The sequence below is a fragment of the Stegostoma tigrinum genome, chromosome 12, assembly GCF_030684315.1.
Source record: "Stegostoma tigrinum isolate sSteTig4 chromosome 12, sSteTig4.hap1, whole genome shotgun sequence".
NCBI classification, from domain to species: domain Eukaryota; kingdom Metazoa; phylum Chordata; class Chondrichthyes; order Orectolobiformes; family Stegostomatidae; genus Stegostoma; species Stegostoma tigrinum.
This window is the reverse complement of record NC_081365.1, coordinates 73,605,594-73,628,841: the sequence shown is the minus strand read 5'-3', so window position 1 is coordinate 73,628,841 and position 23,248 is coordinate 73,605,594. Positions and strand designations below refer to the sequence as shown.

At 39.5% G+C, this 23,248-nt stretch overlaps 1 protein-coding gene across 4 annotated transcripts; it reads right to left on the bottom strand.

The window, feature by feature from the left end:
- Nucleotides 1-5,060: 5,060 nt before the first annotated feature.
- esd (esterase D/formylglutathione hydrolase) lies at nt 5,061-22,951 on the bottom strand. 4 transcript variants are annotated; one of them, XM_048541101.2, is made up of 9 exons: nt 22,808-22,951; nt 20,347-20,425; nt 14,454-14,542; nt 11,157-11,255; nt 10,810-10,934; nt 8,583-8,702; nt 6,298-6,396; nt 5,548-5,715; nt 5,061-5,456 (listed from the first exon to the last, which is right to left on the bottom strand). In XM_048541101.2, the coding sequence occupies exons 1-9, from the start codon at nt 22,875-22,877 to the stop codon at nt 5,376-5,378; spliced, it is 930 nt and encodes a 309-aa protein (XP_048397058.1). In that variant the 5' UTR covers nt 22,878-22,951; the 3' UTR covers nt 5,061-5,375. The 4 variants fall into 4 exon arrangements, with proteins under 4 accessions (XP_048397058.1, XP_048397059.1, XP_048397060.1 ...); XM_048541102.1 differs by lacking the exon at nt 22,808-22,951 and adding an exon at nt 22,599-22,724; XM_048541103.2 differs by lacking the exon at nt 22,808-22,951 and adding an exon at nt 22,381-22,549.
- Nucleotides 22,952-23,248: the final 297 nt, after the last annotated feature.

Here is a 23,248-nt window from a genome sequence, read left to right as displayed (position 1 = left end):
TCTGGAACTCTATGCCTGCTTTGTTTGCAGTCATACCCTCCTGTCCCTCACTAACTCTGTAATACCTAGCCTAAGGGCTCCTGGTTGCCTCCTGGAACTGCTGCTAGTCCCTGGCTCCCTCTACTGGACTTGAAATGTAAAGGCTAACGTTCTGGGGAGAAGTAAGCCTAATAGTGACCACTGTCAATTGTACAAAACTACTGTGACATCATAGCCTACTGACCTTACCTGGTCTGGCCTACATGTGACTCCAAACCCACAGTGGCTTGGTTGACTCTTAATTGGCTCTAGGCTATTAGGGATAGACAATAGAAGCCAGCAATACCCATGAAATACCAAAATCTCTCAGTTACTTCTATGCAGAATAAAGTCAGAACAGTGCCATCTCCCTCATTACACTGATTCCCGAAGCTCACTATCTGCCTTGAGCTGCTACCTTTATTTATCTAGTTTGGCCAGAGTCTTGTTGCTGATATAACATCTCAGTTTATAACCTTACATGCTTTTCAGTTGGAACTTAATATAATTCTTTTATTACTGCTTATAGTTTTAAGATCGTGGTACTAGAATGATATCTATTACCTGGTTTCCTGAATTCCAGGGTAAAAGCTGCTGCTGGATCCCAGAAACGCAAGCACAGTCCACGGAAGTATGAGTGTACAAAGTGACTGACAGAACAAGGTTTTAATAGTATTAACCTTGGGTATCGATAGGTTGGGCTTAATCTCCAGTAACTAGAACAAATATGAAAGCAGGGAAACTGATTTTATTCCTTATGGAAATGCTGATTAACCTTAATTTGAAATAGAAGGAGGAAAAACTTAAATAGGACACATGCTTGTTCTGCTTTTGGTAAACCTAAAAGTAGCTTCACTGTTTTGAAAATGGATCAAAATTTTTAATACTATATCTCTTTAATTGCAAAGGTCAGCCTACTGATATATGAAATGCTGGGTTTGCCATTACTAAGGAAAACAGTAAATCTTCTATATGTCAATAAATATGACAAAGGTTGTTCAGTTTTTAAATCTTTACTAAATTCAGGCTGTCTTGGCTCTTGTATTTCTCAATCCATTGGTCACCAAAATGGAACTCAAAAGGATAAGATTTTAAGAATGCATTAAAAGTTTGCTACTACCCTTCTTTAGTAACTATCATGTTGGATGAGGAAATGCTATTTTTTGAACAGACCATTCTGTTTCTGCACATCTAATTTCATGTAAAATCAACAGCTAAGAAGTTAATACAGTGACAGTGGAAACTTTATGTCGTAGCTTCTTTTGACATTGCCTGTGGTAGTTTAAACCAGGTCACCCTGCAGCAATCTACAATTACAAGAAGCTGCTTTAGCTCCCTGCTATAGGAAACTTAAGAATGTGCAGAAAATATTTACAACCGTGTTGCTGGGATTGGAGGATTTAAGCTATTGGGAGAGGCAGATAGGCTGGGGCTATTTTCCCTGAAGCGTCAGAGGCTGAGGGGTGACATTATAGAGGTTTATAAAATCATGAGGGACATAGATAAAGTGAATAGTTGCTAAGGTCTTTTTCCCAAGGGTGGGGGAATCCAAAACTAGAAGGATATAGGCTTAAGGCGAAAGGGGAAAAATTTAAAAGGGACCGACAGGCAATGTTTTCATGCAAAGGGTGGTGTGTGTATGGAATGAGCTGACAGAGGAAGTAGTGGAGGCTGATACAATTACAACATTTATACAACAATTACAAGCATCTGGATGGATACATGAATAGGAAGGGTTTAGAGGGATATGGGCCAAATGGACTAGATTAATTTAAGGTAGTTGGTATGGATGGGTTGAACCAAAATGTCTGTTTCTATGCTGGACTCTAAGTGCCAGTATTGTTTCCCAAAGCAGCAGGATGTGCTGGCTAGTCAAAGGTACAAATCTCATTTACGAAGCTGACAGAATTGACACTGGATAGGGTCCAAAGAACCCTTGCTCCTAAGATTAGAAACAGCCAAGAATCTTTTTGATCTGGGTATACAGAAACCAAAGATTAGCTGCCAAAGCAATATAGGAAAAAAGCAGTGTACAGATTCTTGCTGGAAGAATATTCATCTTTACAGACCTGTATTCAACTCCAAATGTAGGACAATATTCTGGAAAGTTTCCTGTTTAACCTTCCACAGTTCCCTGAAAATTCGAGGAAACTACATGAACAATTGAGTACCCCCTGCCCAGCTACTTTTTCTAACTTGGAATTATCCTTTAGCTGTCTCTCTCCATATACTTTAGTAATAAGTGAAATACCTTTCAGTTCCTAACTTAACTCTACTTGTATAATTCAATAAAATCATGCACCTAAGTTCTCCTGTTCCTAATCATCCCAAAATACATTATAAAATCTATACTTTCCATTAGTTTAAAACTGTTAATTATATCCATTTAGTTATTGGATGAATGAAAATTTCTCAAACTGCTACCTACCTTGATAGCTAAGTGTCTTAAAACTATGTATCATTTTGGCTGCCCTAGTCTATATCTTTTCCAGAGTTTAAACACTAACATTTGTGGGGTCCCCACAACTCGACACAATCAGTCTAGTACATTTAATCTGATTACATAGCTCAGTCTTTCTAGCCCTCTTTAGACTGCGATCTTCATCACAGAATATAAACGCTCCCCTGACGTTTTTTTTCCTCTGTAAATCCACCGCAGTAAGAGATCAGGGCTCACCTCAATCAAAACCCAGTGAAGTGAGGAGGTGGTTGAAGTGCCAGCTGATAAACCTACTTTATTCCTGATGTCAGGTATTTACAAGATGAAAGTAACTTTGGTAAATTCCAAGTTAAAATTGCATACCCATTTTTTAAATCTCTGATTACAAAAGAGCTGTAACACAATGCCTGCTCTCCTGAAGACAGGTACAGCATTAACCTATTCTCTTCTTTGATCGGACTATCCGTGTTGCAATTCCATTAACCCCACATTGGGGATATTACGAATCTGAAACCAATTTACCTACCAATGATTTCTTTAAATTTTGGTTCTATCTGGTCAATTGATCTCCAAAGTCTCAAATCTTTTGGGCTCAGAGTTCCAGATTTCCACAATTGTTTATGTCAAGAAAAATTTCACACCCTTGATTTAACAGCTTCTAGTTTGGGAATGGGGTAATTGATTACTATAAAAGGTGAAGCAGGAAGGGAATATGTGAAGGAGGATATGTGATTCAGATATGTATTCAGCTAGGGACACTCATATTTCACAATGATATGTTTGTCGGAGCCTGCTGACTAGGTAAACCAGCTGGGAACTGTGACAGCAAGTTTCCATTGTGTTGGCCAAACAGCAACACTTATAATGGCCACTTTCACAAAGACCATCTCTTGTGATAACAGAGGCAGCGAAAAGGAGTCAATGAAAAAGATTGGATCTCCAAAAGTAGCAAATACTGATCAATAGCCCATTCAAAAAGCAAGCAAAGGACTACCAACAATTGAAATTGGTTTGAAAAATATGATCAGAACACTAAGGCAGCCAGTTCAAGTATTATTACGAAACTCATCAGTTTCATCAGTGAGACTGTAGTAGAGATGGCTCTACCTTGAAGTAGTACCCAATTTGTTACAGGTGATATGCAGATTAAATACAATTTTTATCTTTGCATATTTTAACCCTGCCCCTCAACTATTTCATCTTCACCTGAATGTCAACACAAGGCAACGTCCTGGAAATATCAAGATGGTGAAGACTGTGCTACATGTAGCTGGTTATAGCAGTGATCTATCAGCCCCACCATCCCAATCTATGAGTGTTGTGCACAAAATCCTGTGAGACTGTGCCCTTGAATCCCAGCTTCCCGACCAGGGTTCAGAGATAGGCAACTACTCCCTCTGAAGTAGCAGATCGTGAAGATTGCCCTTACCTCAAATGGGTTGAGAAGCCAGAAATAGACAAATATATAAAGCATGGGAAAAAAAAAGTGAAAAAGGACAACATTGTTTTTACAAAACACCCATTAAGATCGTTCATAAATGTCACACGTCAAGAGTTGGACATATGATTCCTCAAGCTTGCTCCATTGTTCAAAAAAAAAATCCATGATCTCAATGACACTTCCTGATTCCTCCATTCACTTAGTGCCCAAAAATCCATTGATCTCAGTTTTGAACATAAAGTATGTCCAAATATCCATGTCCTCTGGGATAAAGATATCTACCAACTCATGACTCTGAGTGATGTCTCCTCACTCCAATCTGAAGTAGCCAGCCCCTTATCCTGAGACTACGTTCTTTTGTTCTAGACTCTCCAGCCACAGGAAACTGCCTCTCAGCATCTTACTTATCAAGGCTGCTCAGAATTTTGTTCCAATGAGATAATCTCCTATTTTACTAAATTCTGGAGAATGTGGACCCCATTAGCACAATCTGTCATGATAGGACAGTCCTCTCATCATGTGAATCAATTGCATGGATCTTTGCTGCATCCACACTCTAAGGCAACTATATTCCTTGGGTAAGGGGATCAAAGCTGTACACAATATCCTAGGTGTAGTCTCATCAAATACTTACCTGCAGCATAACTTCTAGCCTGTGGGTCTAGAGGTATGATTCTTGCCCAGGGGAATACACTGAATGTGTATGTGAGGGCCCAAGTTGAAATCTTTGGTGAGCTGTTGAGTGCTACCACTTGTGTATCAAGCAATATGAGCAGACGGGAAAAAGCAATTAAGGTAGCAGAGCTTCCTGTCTTTTTCGCTCCTTTTTACTAGCAGCAAATGGCCATTGTTCTCACCTGATCCTGTTAATTTTAGATCAAGATTCAATTCAGTCATTTGATCAAGTACACGTCTACTCAGAGCCAACATTTCAAATCAGCGTCTGAGTTGTGAATCACTCTGGTCGCTCAGAGTATTTCAGTTCAAATTCTTCTTGAAAAGTTATTACAGATTTCCCCAGAGTGGTATTCATTTAAGCGGTCAACGCTGACAGAACGTCTGCCAACTCGAAGTTTACTGACAAAGGAGCTGCAGGGAATACAACTTGTCAGGATCACAGATGACAGCAACATGTTGTTACAAAGGAAGATCAAGTCGACCTGCTGCTAAATTGACTTTATTTAAAAGTTGTGCTCACAGATTGTTTTTATTGGGTTAGTATGGGTATGATGTTGCATTTCAAAAAACAAATCAAGTACAGTGATTTCATTTGTATACAGCTTCATTCTCAAGATGAGCACAGATCACTGTGTGCCAACAAATTGTCCAGATCCTGCCAGCCACCACGTGTAGACAAGGGAAATAGTATTCATCATCCTGGGACATCATGGGAACAGCTAACTTTTCAGATTATGCTCTACAACTGCTACATGATTAAAAAGGCACAGCTGAGATGATCATTACCGCTGGTGATGCTTAAGCATTCAAGTACTTTGCATGATGCTTGATATGGTCTGCAATAAATGTCTCAATGAAGTAGTAGCCATGGTCATATCCCTGAAGGAAGAAAAATCATTAAACTTAATTGAGATTGGAATGGGATAAAAATCACATTATTTTGACTAATTCAAACCCTGGTCACACTTGCCTCCTGAAGCCGAAAAACTACAGGTATCTTCTTGTCGGTACAAGCTGTGATGAAGCTATCAGGGAGTAACTGTCCTGCAGCCAGGAACTGATCATCCTTCCCTTGGTCAATAAGTATATCCAGGAGAGGTCCTGAATAGGTTTTCACCAGGCAAGTGGCATCATAGGCCTATAGGAAATAGAGAAATTAATTCTGCAAGCCAGTCAAACAGAAATGGTTCACCTGCTTGTTTACAAACATCTTTGATGCTTACTCACACCTTTTAAGAGTGGGAAACTCAAATTAATCCATACAGATTGCCAGTTATAGGGAATTCAAAACACATGCCAAGAATTGTTTTCAGTCCTAACATCTTAGCTATTGGAAGAATTTGTTTCCACATATTTACTAAGTGGCGCATCAGGGTCAGCAGGGATCCCAGAAATTTGAGGGTGCATACATGAGGATCAATGGTCGGCACAACATTGTGGGCTGAAGGGCCTGTTCTGTGCTGTACTGTTCTATGTTCTATGTTCTAACCCACAAAGTGTATTGTCATGGGATAGTTGACAGTCAGCCCCAAAACAGAATTAGCATTTTTCCATTGAGAACTGTTTTGCCAGCTTTGGGAAGTATATTGAGGATGCTAAAAAGAATTTAAAAAAAACAAACATTGAGATCCTTGTTTACAAGTGCCCCAACTTGTTAAAAGAAAATCACAAGTGAATTTAAAAATTAATCATACTTTTCCTACTAATATTGCAACCTTACCTCCCATTTGCTTTTATCAGAGCCAAGGTATCCAGTGAATGCTTTCTGGCCCCAAGGGCACTGCACAGGGTTGCAGATAGGAGCAAGTGCTGACACTGACTGCCCAGATGTTATCAAAGATTAAAAGCAGAAATAAAGAATTAATACATCATCGCACTTTTCAATATTGTTGCACACACATCTTACATAATGGAGAGTGATTCAGTTTACAAATTGCCATGCTGCATCACTTACCATTAGATTGTTTCTTAAATTATGTACTTTTTATGGGCAGAAATCAGTGTTTAACAAATGTAAAGAACACAGAAACTAAGTTGGTTAAATAAGGCTCACACTAATTGAGAATAAATACTTTTTAATACATAATTGCCGATATCAAATCTCTAGAATAAGGTGCAGGAAAGGGTAGTTTAAAAATCCAATATGTTAGTTAGCCTTGTACAGCAATAAAAGGTTTCTTTTTGAGGCAGCAAGATCTGTAATGGGATGAAAATTTACAGACACACTTCAACCACTGATTCTAAGGCAACCTGTGCCAGCCTCGAGCAGGGTTGGGCTAACCATGGCTGGTAGCACTCACCCGACTGAAGTGCCAAGCAATGACCATGTCCAAAAAAAGAAAACCCAACCAGCAACAGCACAGAGTACTTCACCTTCAATACTGTCAGCAGAGTGTCAACTCTGGTGAAAGAGAATGCTTGTATTGCCAGATATTTACTCAGGCAAGTGCCATTCCCAGTGTGGCACTGGAATTTATAACAGAAAGAGAGAAAAACAGCAACTGAATGTTTGCCTTGAAAACAAGTACTAAATAAGGTTTGCCTCTGTACAATTATTCTCAACTCATGATCCCTGTTTCAACTCAAAGTTGCATTTGGTCTCAATTTCCAATGATAAGAAATTGATTAGAAAATTACATGTATGTAATACACAATATATTTATACAGCTGTCTACAAAGAGAGATATAGATAGGGATTTAGATGGATAGGCACAGGTGAATTATACATCAATGAAGAGATAAATCCTCTGCATAGTGACTCAGGTTAGTGTGATGGAGTATAATTCTCCAGCCTCTCAACATATCCCCATTGTTGATATCATTCTGCTTACCTTCTTCACGCCTCAACATCCGAACAAAGGCTTTAAGTTTACATTAATTATGTCTGTTGCTCTCCCCTTAAAGTAGCAACAAGATCATTTCATGAGAGGTTATTTTTGGTACTTTTATTGTCCTTTCAAATTTTCCTAACTGACACTCCAAAGTACTTTGTTTTTAATCTTTTCATACATTTTTGCACCAACATATTGGAGAAAGATAAACACACAAGTTAGCAATTTTTTATAAAAGTGAGAAGGCAGAATATTATTAAAAAAAGTCAGTAGGATAAGCTGGCACACATTCAAACCAGTGAAAGGTAAGTTTAGAAATTATACGGGAGGGTTTCTTAATAAAAGTATGACAAATACATTGAATGCATCTTCTTTGTCACTAATGAGGGCAAAGTCTCAAATCACCTAAGGACTGAAATTTTAACAGTCATGTCAAAAGAATTTTCCCTCAATTATGTAAAAGAGATGCTGCTTTTCAGGTTGTTCGTCAAACTGAGTCCCAGAAGTCACACAATACCAGGTTATAGTTCATCGGGTTTATTTAAAAGCACAAGCCTTCACCTGACAAAGGAGCAGCACTCCAAAAGCTTGTGATTTTAAGTAAACCTGTAGGACATTAACCTGGTGTTGTGACTTCTGACTTTGTCTATCCTAGTCCAATACCGGCATCTCCACGTCATACTCCTCCGCAGCAGCTTAACAGCCAGACACCTCCAGTCAGATATTATATAAATGAAGGAAGACCCACTGCTGCTACCTGAGGAGCCTTCAGAGATCATCATTTTAAGAATGGTTACTGAGATGAAGGGAAGAGAAATGAAGAACATTTTTGTGCCGAGTGCACAGGGCTGTAGAGAGCAAGTAGGACAGTACTTCCATCAAAATAAGAGTTAGATCCTCTGTCCTGCAATGTCTTACAGATTCCAAATTAAACTCAGAAGTCAGCAATCTTTCACATTTTGGACCATTTAGTTTAGTAAACACAATGTGTTATACAGTAAAAGATAACAAGTTATATGCCACCTAGTAGTCAGAAAAATGACTGTAAAAGTAATCCTCAGCATATTGTAGCAACACCCCAGCCCCAAGAGGCATCCCAACATCAGAAATGACAATGCTATACATATCCACTTCTATTTAAATCCAGCTACTAGCATCCAGGAAATGTTTGTACCTTATATTTTCCAGGGTTTTTCAGAGGACAAATGAGAGCTCCATGACCACCCATTGAATGGCCAAAGATGGACATTTTCTCAGAATTAACAGGGAAATTGTTATTTATTAGGTGAGGCAACTGAGGAGGAAAAGAATCACAGGATTAGCAAATTCATTTGCCTTGATCAGCATTAATCAAAATATGGATCATACATGCAAAAAAAATAAAATATATCACAAACTGTAAACTCATATATAGCCACACTTTTAGAAGGATCTTTCAATATTTCATTCCTGATAATATAGAAATCTTTGGTTTTCACACACAGCACAGACATGTTAGAGTGTTTCCAGTTCCTAATCCAAAGCTGAAAGGACTGGACAAGGTGGACATGGAAGAGATGTTTCGTCTTGTGGCTGAGTCCACAACTAAAAATATTGTTTAATTTTTAAGTTTTGCCCTTTTTAGGGCAGAGATGAGGACAAATTGTGTTGAGAGACTTTGGAATTTTCTACTTAAGGAGTCGGAGGCAGGTCACTCAATATTCTAAGGTGAAGGTAAATTAATTCTTGTTAGACAAGAAAATCGAACGTGAAGACCACGTAAAGCTCACTGAATCTGTTCTGCCATTCAATGAGATCACGGCTGGTCCGATGATCCTCAACTTCATTTTCCTATCTTTGCCCCGTAACTGTTACTGATTTCAAAAACCTGTCAGTCCTCAACCTTGAACGCACTTAATGACCCAACCTCAACATCTTGTTGCAGAAGAGAATTCCGGATTTAGTTGCCTCAGGAGAAATTCCTCCTTTTCTTGGTCTTAAGTGGCTGACCCGTTATTCTGTGATTATGCCCTCTGGTCCTAGACCAGAAGAGGGAAATAACCTTTCCACATCTACCCTGTCAAGTACCCTCTGAACCTTGTACACTTCAATAATGGGTCGCTCATTCTTCTAAACTCTCATAAGTGCAACCTCTCCTCATAAGAAAATTCCTCCATATCTTGAATCAGCCGAAATAACCTTCTCTGCACTGCTTCCAATGCCAGAACATCTTTCCTTAGATAAAGGGGTCTAAAACAGTTCACAGTATTTCAGGTGGGGTCTAACTAGTGCCATATTTTTATACTCTATTTCCTTTGAGTATAAAGGCCAAGAGTCCATTTGCCTTCTCTATTTCCAGCTGAATTTGGATGCTCGCTTTTGTGATTCATGTGCGAGGACTCTCAAAGCTGTTTTCTGCAGACTTTCCATATTTAAATAATATTCAGTTTGTTTCTTCTTCCTGCCAAAATAAACAGCCTCACAGTTTTCCACACTATAATCCATCTGCCAAGTCTTTTCCCCACTTGTTCAACCTATCTATATCCCTCTGCAGAATTTATTTCACTCTTGACTGGCCTTCCAGCTTTCCAGTGTCATCCTTAAACTTGCCTGTAGCACATTCATAAATCATTAATGTACGTAGTCAATAAGTGTGGCCCCACCGATTCCTGTGGCACTTAAAAGGTCATACAATGGACTCTAAAAACTGGTACTACTCTGACAAGAACAGTCTGTATGGATCAGCCTGTTATATAAAAGAGAGATCAAAAACCAATGTGCACTAACAACATTTGCCAATTGAGATGCATTTGCAAAAAAGCCTCTACCTTCAGCAGGGATTCAATCTAAAAACTTACAGCATTAAATAATCATATACTTGCAGCCCGCTCCTTCTGGAAGGAAGCTACTATATTTCATATAGAATCGGTAGGGCTTTAGTTTATACAAAAATTGCACTGAATCAAAAAAATCTAGACAGTCCTCAAACAAATGCAAGTAAAATTGGAAGATTTAGTGGTTAAAGGCATTAAAGGATCTGGAATAAAGACAGGTGAACTGATCAGCCATATATGGCAGAAGAGATCAGAGGGGGCTGAATGGCCTTCGCCTGTTCCAGCGTTTCTTAGATTGGTACTGTTATGTGTAAAATATGTTTCTGAAAGTAAGGTGTGCTTTAGCTTCCTTCCTTCCTGTGAATGACAGCGTCTTAATACCTGGTCACCAGCTAACAGCCTGTCTGACGATTTCAAAGAACTATCTAACGTGGTCTGGACAAGTAACCATATTTGGGAGGCAACCGGTGGTTAGTAGTAGAGAATATCTGATTAATCAACCAGCTTCCAGAGAAACAAGTGTTCCACTTCACAAGTACACCCAGTACTTCAGCAACTTTGAAAAGACAATGCCACTGATCAGAGTACCTCCTCTATAATATAGGTGTACATCTTGTAGTTTGTCTTCCAAGGGTCCTCTGTGGCATCGACGTAGAACCCAGCCCCTGTACCAAAATCCCAGCTATCGTCCTCACCTTGAATATTACAGCCACCTGGAATGACAATATGCAGTGACTTTCCATATCCCATTTACCACTTACCACAAATTGACAGAAATGTGTAAACCTTTTAATGTTCACAATCATATGTTTATGTACTTGAGTGCCTTTTCTAAAAAAAAAAGGCTCGAAAGAAGCAGCACATTTCAAATTACTTGAGTTTGAATTTTTGGCTGGACAAAGTGGAATTGAATAGAACGGAAGTTTCATACTCACGGGGACTGGTGTCTGGGGCTACGATGACAATGCCGTGTTCAGCTGCTGCTTGCTGACTCCCTGCCTTGGTTATGAAGTTTTGTTCTGTGCATGTTAACCCTATGCGAAAACCAGAAAAGATTCAGTTAAGAACAAGAATTTTAATCTTTGCTTGTGCTTCATATAGCTTTGTATGTTAAAATGTACCCCAAAACAGCATTCTGAGAAACGTAGGGATCTAGGGCCACAGGAGACAAAAATCTTCAAAAGTAGGACAGTAGTTAGAAAAAGACATAAAAGGCAATCAGAATTCTGGGTTTCTGATTACAAGGATAAAGTCATGTCAAATGCAAATGAAACACTGGATAGACTACACTGTATATAGTTGCAAGCAAGCTATTATAACAATTAAATGAGGCACAGAGTGTGGCAACATCTGTTAGAAAGATACCGGGAATGATATTTTGTGAAGTTGCCATTAATCCCAGAGGACGACAGGGTTGCTCTCAGACTGGTAGTGTGTTTAACCGGACGGTCACCATGCCACAGGTGAAGCAGAGGTTCAGAAAGAGTGTCATTCATAATAACCTCAAATCAATGTGGGAACTGAACCCACGTCATTGGTATCGCTCTGCATTACAAACCAGCCATCCGGCCAACTAAGCTAACCAACCCCCGATTTTAAGTAGGTTTCTCTTATTTCATGCCAAAGCATTTCAACTCAATCTTCAGAAAATCAACAGAAAGTCCTGGGAGTATCTTACTGTCAAGTTATTATCCTTACAGCCTTGAGGGAGTTGTCAATATGCATTGAATGCTCAGATATCTTGTGGACCTTTATCCACCAGAGCATGGATTCAAGCTCTTCCAAACCTTAGTATCCTGAAATGACATTTTACCCATCATTGTAAATTGGATCCCAAGATGGACATAGGGTCAGGGATGGGGGAAAGCAAGTTAATTCTACATGTCAAGGAATTGAGTTGGCCATTAGGAAAGAAACAACCATTTTTCAGAAGTTTCTTTGTGATCTGGAGAGGGGGGACATATCTTTACTGCTTGGTTTAAAAGGAAGCTAGTTTGTGTGCTCTGGACTACAGCATAGCTGCTGATATTAAAACAATCCTGCTCAAAGTTAATTGCTTTCCTCAAATTTCCTCTTTCTACTAAGTTTTTCAAGAATGGCACACTTTCCCTTCATTTGTCCATAGATCTAATGCATTACTGAATGCAGCCAGGGTTTATGGTGATTCATAATGAACACTTTGCCAAATGGAAATGAGCATGACAAAGTACAGAGATTTGTTTAGAGACTGCATCAAAAGAGAAGTCTGTGCTAAGGTAGGCCACACTGTGTCGGTGGAAGAAATGATTTTTGACCAATATTTCTATAGTATCAGAAATATTGTAAAATTGGAAAGCAAGATTCCTGCAAAAGTTTAAGCATTCTCATGACAGAAGATACAATGTTAAACATTTAAAAATACCAAGATCAGAGTTAATGAGTCTCCAAGATGCACACTATACAGCACATCATATTATACAAATGCCCATTTCAGTCACTGCATTTGATAAATTTGCCAGCTGTTTGCAAGGATATTAACATTATGACTAAATCTCCCTGAAGTTTAAAAGTCATTTAACAGCAGATCCATAATTTATACATTAAAAACAGAGGATACTGAAAATACTCAGGTCAGGTAGCACCAATGAATTATGCCTGAACTCATGAACTCAAACAACAATTTGGCAACCTCTGTGATGCAGTTTTCCCTTTTCTCAGGAAAATTTAAGTCAATTCAAGAGAATATATGGCTGAGCAGTAGTGGTGGTCTCAGCAAGGAAGTAACCAGCTGGACTGATGTAGTGAAGCAAACAGGGCATGTTTCTGAAAAAAAAACGTTTTGTTGAAGCTTTCCAGCTTTCTCTCAGCAGACACAAGAATGTCAAAATTTGAAGATTCAGAACGTTGTATAACATAGGAGAAAAGTGTGCTAATTCTTTGGCAGTTAACTGTGATTGGCTGAGGCATTGTCACAGGGAATCTATAAGTTTCCCAAGCTCCCCAATAATACAAAAAAAATGTGCAAGGCTTGAACATATTCCTTTTGCTTGCAACGAAAGGACTCCTGCATATGAACATATATTGCTTTTAGCAAGTATAAATGAGCCATATCACATGTTCAGCTTTAAATTGTTTGTTACAGTGGCTTTGAGTGACCTCAGGATGGTTCAGCAATTGCAGTCCAAAACAGAAATCATATCTAAAAGTAGGTGCAAAAACAAAGTTGCTGGAATAGCTCAGCAAGAATAGAGTTCAGGGTTCTGAGGAAGGATCACCGGACCCGAAATGTTAACTCTGCTTTTTTAAAAATCATAAAATGATTAAAGTTCAAAAGACGTTCACCCATATCAAAACAGATGGCACCTGACAGCTTTCATGCCAAGGCACTCGTGGAACATGTTATTTTCTGCTGGGAAAATCGGTTGACAGACTTAAAGTACTTTTCTCAATCCTACAGACGTTTGGACAACAGGCGAGAGAGTAGCTCATCACTCAATGAAATTCGTAAAATCAATATCCCATGGCCAAATGCGACAGTTGCAAATATCTCAAATTAGGCACTGAGAGCTTATAAAGCTGTAAACGCACATGGCTGATCTGGCTCTCTGTTTACCTGGACAACCACAGGAATAACGCCCTTTCCACATCCCATTTCATGTCTGTACTTATTTAGCTGTCTGGCAGGTAATGAGCTAAGCCCTTACAATCTCCGCTCAGTCATATCATACCCTTGACACAAAGTCTGTAACACGTGATGTGTTCTGCCACAAGGAATCAATTTAATAAAGCTTTTTTTAAAAAAGGTAAGCAAAAATAAAAAACACAACATCATGCATTAGGATGCAAAGGCTCCTCTTATCTTCCAAGCAGCAGTGTATACTGGCCGAGATAGTGGGAACTGCCGATGCTGGAGAATCTGAGATAACAAGGTGTAGAGATGGATGAACACAGCAAGTCAAGCAGCAGAGGAGCAGGAAAGCTGACGTTTAGGGTCAGGTATTATCTTGTTACCTTGTATAATGGCAGCCTCATTTGAAATCAATTTCCCACCTCTCTAGTGAATCTTCAAATACATGACCATGTTACTGGTGAAATACTGAAAGAATAGCTTAGATACAGTTATTTATTTTCTAGTGATCTATTTACTGGGGTTAATTCCAAATTGTTAAATTCAAAGCATACCTAAAAGAAAAAAGCATCTTTTTAGGACCACAGTAAATGGCAGGTAGGCTCAGAGACGAGAGAGAAATTACCTGAAAGCCAGTATAACACAGGGCACTTCACACGTTCTGCTTTTGGAGGCAGATAAATTCCAAACCGCATCTTGCATTTTAACTCCGAGCTGTCAATCAAAACAAAATTAGAATTCTATTTTGAAAAGGTGGGAACCTTAAAATATCATGGCGAGTATTACAAAAATGGGGAACCTACCACTCTTGGGCAAGGATTCTAATCTTAGCCACACTGTTTAGGTAAACAGTGAATTTGAAAAAATACTTCAGTACTCAAAGAGAAAACAAGACAGATGTTTAGACTGTTTTCACACAACTTGACTGAGTAAATTCTGAATCAGCCGTTCAAGAAAATACTCCACAAAAACAGAGGGTAGTCTTTCAGCCACAAATTAATGTGCGGTGGATGCTTAAAATGAATGGACACTTACATTTTTAAAAAATCAATTTTAAGTTTCAACAAGGGGTATACGTGGCATGTATCCATGGTATTGTGTTTTGGTCAGCTGGATTCTCTCCACTCAGTATCAATTTGCACACCACTTTACATCAACCATTACAGCTCATTTCATAGAAAGCTCTGTTGATTTCTATAAGAAATGCTGCAATTTTGGACCACTTCAGAGTCAAAAACAAAATAAACAGCAGTGATAATACCACCTCCAAAAGGTATTGCAGGAAATCAAGGGACTAAAATGTGACAAATCTCCAGAACCTGATCAGTCCACACCTTTGAGTTGCAAAATTGATAACTGCAGAAATAGTGGATATGTTAGCTATTTTTTTTCCCCAAAATTTCTCTAGATTCTGAAGTGGTCCAACAGTCTGCAATTTAGAAAATTTAACACTATTATTCAAGAGGGAGAGCATGAACGGGAAACTACAGTTCAAAAAGTGCTTGAATCCATCATTAAGAAAACCTTAATATTCTTGGAAATCATAGGATGATCATACAAAAATCAAAGTAGGATTATAGAATACATATAGAGTAGAAGCAGGCCATTTGGCCCATGAATTCACAACAAACCTCTGAACAGCAGGCCCACCCAATCCCTGTAACCCTGCATTTCCCATGGCTAATCCAGCTGACCGACACATTTTTGAATGGTTTTACAAAATGGAAGTTAGGTTTGATAAACTTATAATTGAGAATATGATTAGTGGGATAAATAAAGGGGAAGTAGTAGTCACAGTATATCTAAACTTCAAAATAAGTTACTAGACAAGGTGGAGAGGTGGCAATACGTAAAGATGGATAAAGGATTGGTTAATGAACAGAAAGTGACTACCAAGCCTAAACCAGTTGTTAGCTGGAAATAGTGGAGTCTGCAAGAATTAGTGTTGGGCCCTCAGTTGTTTACAAACATTTCTTAACGACTTGAACAAACAGAAACAGTAATGTATCTAAGTCTGTCAATCATACACAAAGCTAGGTTAAAATAAAAGCTGTGAGGAGGACACAAGAATGCTGCAAAGATAGACAGGCAAGTGAGTGAGCAAGAACAGGGCATTGCATTGGAAGTAATCCAGAAGAAGTTTACTAGATTGATTCCTGGGATGAAGGGAGGTCCCATGAGAAATGGTTGAGCAGATTGGGCCTACACTCAATGGGGTTTAGAAAAATAAGAGGCAACCTTACTGAAACAGATAAGATTTAGACAGGGCTGATTCTGAGAGTATGTTTACCCTCAAAGGGAAATGAGGGCAGAATTTCAAAACAAGACGACTCTTATTTGAAGACGGAGCAGAGGAAAATTTGTTTTCTCAGAGGCTCATGAATCTTTGAAATGCTTTACCCCAGTGGGTAGAAGAGTTCAGATAACTGAATATATTTAAAGCTGAATAAGTGAGACTTAGACCCTGAATTTCTAATAGATCAAACGGGCATAGAAGTGTAGGAGAAGGCACAATCCCATTAGCCATGATCTTAGTGAATAGCAGAACAGGTTTGAGGGGCTTAATGGCCTATTCTTGCTCCTGTTTTTGTATTCTTATGACAGAAGAAATAATAACATGTGGTTAATCTCTTTGGTCATACGAATAAAAAGCAGAAAATCTTTTCAAAGTCACAAATCTTGGAAATGTTGATTCTCCGAGATCTGAATGTACTCATAAGGAATACAAATAGTTAGCATGTAGGTACAGCAAACAACTAGGAAGTAAAACAAACATAGCATGTTGGTTTTTTTTTGCAGGACTCATGTTTAAAGCCAACTTGCTATGATTCTACAGGGCTTTGGAGTGTCCATACCTGGAATAGCGTGTGCAGTTTTGGTCTCCAGATTTAAGGAAGGATACACTTGCATTGCAGGCAGGGCAGTTAAGGATCACAAGATTGGTCCCCGGGATGACAGCGTTATTGTACAATGAGATTTTGAGTTAAATTAGGTCTACATTTTCTTAAGTTGAGTAGAATGAGAAATGATCTCATTCAAACATACACAGTTCCAAAGGAAACACAAATTGTTTTCACTGACTGGGGCTGATTTGTTTAGAACCGGAGATGAGGAGAAATTTCTTCATTCAACAGGATTGTGAAAACTCCATTAATGAATATCTGTAAGGCTAGAGTAAAGAGAGATTCTTAGTCTCTCTAGGAAACAGGGGTATGAGCAGCAGGTAGGAAAGTGGTATCGAAGCCTGAAAGCAGACATGATTGTATTTAACAACAAAGCAAGTTGAGGGGACTGTATGCTCTACTCTTGCTCCTATCCAGTGTTCGATTATCTGTAAGGAAGGCTTAAAACCTCAAATGAATTACAGTTTTGTTACGGTCAAACAATTTGCAGACCAGCCAAATTTTGCTGGAATCATGTTAAACTTTCCTAATATAGTATTCTGAAAGTATTCTGTTCTAACTTCTAACGTCATCTTTTTAAATAAAAAGAGAATTTGAATTATTTATACTGCTATCACATTCATCAACAGATGGGGGAGACGATACTAGTTAGACAGAGAGCACATTGGATTTGTGGCAAAATTGAAATAGTCTCTCCATTGCATCTGTCATAACCATTCCTCTCTGAACTGGTAAACAAATAATGAGGACATTATCCTGCAGTTCACTGTGAAAGATTGAAAGTGAAGACAATATTTTCCTGGAAATGATTAAAATGACATATTAACAATATTCTGTGCTCAGTGTGTTGGAGTCTGTAGACTGGTTACAGAGGTATGTAATAGAAATACTATTTTAATCTTGTGGAAAACATTAGGTCCAAGAAAAACAGCTCTTCCAGAGTTGTACTGTCAAAGTTCAATTCTTATTTGTCAATTAGAACTTCAGGACAGGAGCAATAGAGAATTTATAGTGTGCCTGTAGAAAAGAACAGGATAGTGGAAAAGGAGGAAAGATTCTGAAGCCTAGATACGATGCTGCTGATTTACAATTATTCTACGTTCAGATTTATTATGTAATTGATGGGTACCACTGATGGGTTCCTCCACACTGGATGTTTCATGAAAATGAAGAATGCCACAACTCAATCTTGAACTAACTTAGTTTGTCAAATTCTAGCTTCTAGGGTAGCCTGAGTAAGGGTAGCCTGAATGTTTGGTGCAGAAATGAACAGTGAAGCCATTTTATTGGCTGGACATATCAAATTCTGTGTTAGTGTATAAATGTCACTGTACAACACATTATTAATACTCTCTAATTGACATTTTCTACTAGTCTGCACTTAATTGCAGAGATCATAGGATCCCTACAGCATTGAAACAAGCCATTTGGCCCAAGTCCACACCAACTCTCCGAAGGGCATCCCACCTAGACTGACCCCTCTACCCTGTAACCCTGCATTTCCGATGGCTAATCCATCTAACCTACACATCCCTGGACATTATTGGCAATTTAGCACGGCCAATCCACCTAACCTGCGCATTTTAGGACTATCATAGTTTTCTAAATTCTGGTTGTTGGGTAACACTAAAGGAGATGAACAATATTTCTGAGAGTTTAAGCCGTCTGAAAAATTAAGGATGGGCTCCAGCAAAGTGACTGCACCATCAAGGGATGGCACAGTGGTTAGCACTGCTGCCTCACAGCGCCAGGTACCCGGGTTCAATTCCAGCTTTGGGCGACTGTCTGAGTGGAACTCGCACATTCTCACTGCGTCTGTGTGGGTTTCCTCCGGGTGCTCCGGTTTCCTCCCACAGTCCAAAGATATGCAGGTTAGGTGGATTGGTCATGCTAAATTACCTGTAATGTTCAGGGAGGTGTAGATTAGGTGGGTTATAGGGGGATGGGTTTGGGTGGGACTTGTTGCGCCGAAGGGCTTGTTTCCACACTGTAGGAATTCTAAGGGAACTGTAGTATATTTTTGAAATGCATTCTTCCCTCTTGGGATATAATTATGCAATACTGAAGTATATTCAGAATTTTAACTCCGAATTAATCATTAAGAATATTTAAAATCTATTCTAAGATATTGTTATTAGGCTAAGAAGTATATCTTACATTACTTTAGTGTTTCCAAAATACACAAATGATTAGAACTTGTCAAATTGGAAGTACGATTACAAAATTCCTGAATGACACCAAATTGGGAAATATATATCATGGAATCCCTATAGCATAGGCAGAGGCCTTTTGGCCATCCAGTCTGCATTGATCCTTCGATGAGCATTGCACCCAAACCCATACCCCATTCCAAAACCCTGCATTTCCCATGGCTAATTAACCTAATCCACACATTTCTGGACACTGCAGAGTAATTTAGCATGGCCAATCCATCAAACCTGCACATCTTTGGACTGTAGAAGGAAACTAGAGCACTCGGAAGAAACCCACACAAACATGGGAGAATATGGAATCTCCATACAGGCAGTTGTTGCAGCTAGAATTGAACCTGGGCCTCTGGCACTATCAGGCAGCAGTGCTAACCAGTACATTTATTAACCATATTTTACTACATTTAGTAGTTGATACCAAAGACTTGGACAAAAAATAAGCTTGGAGAAGGGGTCTGTGCATAACAGAATTAACTTTAATAGATCATTCTGAAGTAGTGCATTTATGTGAGAAAGACATTGTCAAACAGGAATTTAAATCAGGTAGAAGATCCAAGAGACCTACAGGAATACAAATCACTAAGTAACAAGTTACTGAGATAGTTTAAAAAAATGCAAACAAAATCTGGGTTCATCTCTAGAGGAATAAGACTGGAAAGCAGGCAGGTTTTGTGACTCTTGTACTAACCTTGGTTAAATCACAGACCCAGTGTTGTGCACAATTCTGTTCTCTACATGACAGATAATAAGAGAAGCACTGGCAAAGGTGTAGGATGTTTCACAGGGTGATACCAGAACTGAAAGGCTTATAACTAACAGGGCAAGGTAGGATTCTTTTTTCCTAGATAAAGAGAAGCCAAGAGGTTGACCTAACAGAGACCGTTAAAAGCATTCAGGGGTTTGAAGTGGTATGCATAAAAATGTTTGTATGTGTGGGGAGCCCAGAACTAAGGGTGCCAATACCATACAGTCACTAATAAATCCAATAAAAATTCAGAAGAAACCTCTTAACCCAGAACATGATTTGAGTGTGCAACTTGCAACCTCATGGCATAATTGAGGCAAATATCATTACAGCATTTAAATGGAAGTGGAATTAGTACAAAGAGATAATTACAGCATTTGGCAGCAGGTTTAGATGAAACAGAATACAATTGACTTGTAGAGAGCATAAATACCTGTCACATGGTGCAGTATTAAACCGCAGGCCAGTTAGGTTAGCATGCCTGCTGCTGTGCTGTTAAATTCTACAGGATTCTGTATTAAAGTTACAATATTTCCACTGTTTATCTTAACCAGCATTGAGATTAAAAAGTTTTACACCTTAAATCACAAAGGAATTCCAGAAACAAAATACTGAATTGGAAAAGAAAGTTAGATGGTGAGGCTGATTATACTAACTCACCTGTCATGTTCATACACCTTCTGATATCCTTCAAAACACTTGGCACTTGAGATTTGAGTCAGGGCCATTTTTGTCACTACTGAAAGTTTTATTTTGAAAAAAAAGAAATATGATCATATGTTTGTATGAATATAAATACAGCTTACACAATGACAGTGTGGAAAGACCCAATAGGTATTATTTTCAGAGATAATGGGAACTGCAGATGCTGGAGAATCCAAGATAATAAAATGTGAGGCTGGATGAACACAGCAGGCCAAGCAGCATCTCAGGAGCACAAAAGCTGACGTTTCGGGCCTAGACCCTTCATCAGACCTGGATTAGGAGGGTTTTGAGATTACAATGTCGACTAATACTTGGATGCTGTACTGAGGGAGGTGCTGACTGATCTCAAATGGTAAACTGATGTTCAATGTGTGTACACTAATGGTTCAGATGGATGTTATGAATCTCAGGGCAATATCTGATGGCAATTCACAATGAGACAAAAGTCTTTCATAGACTCAGTAAGTGCCAATGCACTTCTGAAGTGTGGTAATTGCTGTAATTTTGGATTATTAATTAATACCAGCAGAACAGACTTATTGGTTAATCCTCATTGTTTGTGTACTTCCTTAAACCAAAGGGATTTAGGGGTTTGGGTACATAATTCTTTGAAGTTTGCATCACAGGTAGACAGGGTGGTTAAACAGGTATACAGCACGCTTCCCTTCACGGCTCAGTCCTCTGTGCAAAGGAGTTGGGATATTATGTTGAGACTGTACAGGACGTTGGTGGGGCCTTTTCTGGAGTACAGTATTCAGTCAGGTTGCTCAGTTATTGGAGGGATGTAATTAAACTAGAGGGTTCAGAAGAGGTTTACCAGGAAGTGCTGCCAGGTATGAAAGGTTTGATTTATAAAAGAAAGGGTGGATGGGCTGGGACTTCTTTCACTGCAGTGTAGGAGGTTGAGGGGTGACCTTATGGAGGTTTCTAAATACAGTTAAATGGTGGGTGTCTCTTCCCTAGGATTTCAAGACTGGGGACATATTTTTAAAAGTGAGAGGACAGATATCTTAAAAAAGCCATAAGGGGCAAATTTTCATTAGAGGGTAGTTCGCGTGGGGAATGAACCTCCTGAGAAAGTAGTGGATGTGGGCATAGTTACAATGTTTAGTTGACACTTAGATAACACACAAATAGGAAATGTTTGGAGGGATATGACCCCAGAGCAGACAGGTAGGATTAGGTTAGTTTGGGATTATGTTCAGCATGGACTGGTTGGAGCGAAGAGTCTGTTTCTGTGCTATATGACTGTTTCGGGTTAGAGTTAGTGTTCAGACTGGAAGATAAATGCTTGTCATTTTCCACAGTTCTAGAAAACAAAAGTCACTATTTGGACTTGGGCACTAGAACAGAATCACAAATATGTGCTGATGGCACAGATGTAGGGGCTCTGGCAAATAATGAGGGGCACAGAGGAGTTTCACCACGATGTTACCTGGGATGGAGCAGTTTAGCAATGGAGACAATCCGGAGAAGAACAGATTGTTTTCTTTCAAGCAGAGAAGGCTGAGAGGGTACATAATAGATGTATATAAGATTATGAGAGGCGGGATCAGAGTGGATAGAAAGCAGCTATTCCCTGAAAGGGTCTATAACAAGGGGGCATAATTTTAAGGGGATAGGCAGTTTAGAGGCAATTTGAAGAAATTCTTTTTCACCCGGAGGATGGTGGGAACCTAGAATGCACTGGCTGGAAGTGTAGTTGAGGCAGGAAATCTAAAAACTTTTAAAAAAAATACTTAGATGTGCACCCGAAATGTCATAACATTCAAGGCTGTGAGTCTCGTAGAAGGCGGGACTAGTCTCAATTTTCGAGTACTTGTTTGCTCATGGGCCAAAAGGACCTCTTCTATATAGTATGGGTTTGACTGTAAATCAAATCCAAGTTTCTTTTTCAAACAGAAGTCAACACAATCCTATGCCTTTCCCGTGTGTATAAAGTCCTACATTTGATTATCGATTTACTTGAAAAGAGCTGTGAACACATACCCGGAACTCGAAACCACTCACTTTATTGAGTGAGCTTGCTGTGTGCAGATTAGCTGCTAACTTTCAACACAAACAGCCAGCACCCTTCAAAAAGTGCTTCACTGGTTGTCTTTTGTTTGCTGGGCCCTGGTTGTAGAATGTGCAATGTAAATACGAACATTCCTGATTCATCTCGCTCCATCCCGGGGAGGGGAAGAGGGCGGTCTCCGTTTCCTTACCGCCTAGGCTCAGGCCTGAGCCTCAGAGTCTCGGTCACTGAATCCTGAAGCAGTTCCCGTTGCATTTTCAACCGGCGGCAGAGGCTCTCGATCCGGCCCGGGCCTTCCCCGCGCGACCCCCGCCCCTTCTCCTTCCCCGCGCGACCCCCGCCCCTTCTCCTTCCCCGCGCGACCCCCGCCCTCGCGTGCTGCCGTTGCCTGTCACGTACCTCTGACCGCGCTAACGACCCGGGCTCGAGCGTCTGAGACGGCGACTCTCGTCCCTACAGCCAGGCACATAAAATGCAGGCACTAAGCTCCGGGGAAGCGGAGAAGTGATGTGGTGTTTCTGAGGGGAAGGAGTTGGTGGTAACTCCGCCTGGACAGGAACGAGGTGTGGGGGTGAGTTAGGGTTAAAGTTGGTATAGTTTGTGCACTTTAATCATCGTCTCTAATCTCACCACGTCAAAGCCAAGTTATTCAGTTTGGTGATAACTGTGTTATTAACTAGAAACCGTGTTTTTCAAACATATATTTCAAATTTCAGAATCACAAATCATTGAGCCTAAGGGTCAGTAAACCCATTAATAAACTGACCCGAAACATCAGCAACAAGCCCCAAACTCAGCAGCATTGATCATTAAAAGTATACCAATACGATGATGGCCCCC

What these genes read in the sequence shown, in the direction of transcription:
- esd (XM_048541101.2), bottom strand. Translation starts at nt 22,877, where the DNA reads ATGTGCCTGGCTGTAGGGACGAGAGTCGCCGTCTCAGACGCTCGAGCC. An exon ending in AAGGTGTATGAACATGACAG is followed by an intron (nt 14,543 to 20,346) that starts GTGAGTTAGTAT and finishes TTTGATTGACAG; the next exon opens with CTCGGAGTTAAAATGCAAGA. An exon ending in CTGATAAAAGCAAATGGGAG is followed by an intron (nt 5,716 to 6,297) that starts GTAAGGTTGCAA and finishes TATTTCCTATAG; the next exon opens with GCCTATGATGCCACTTGCCT.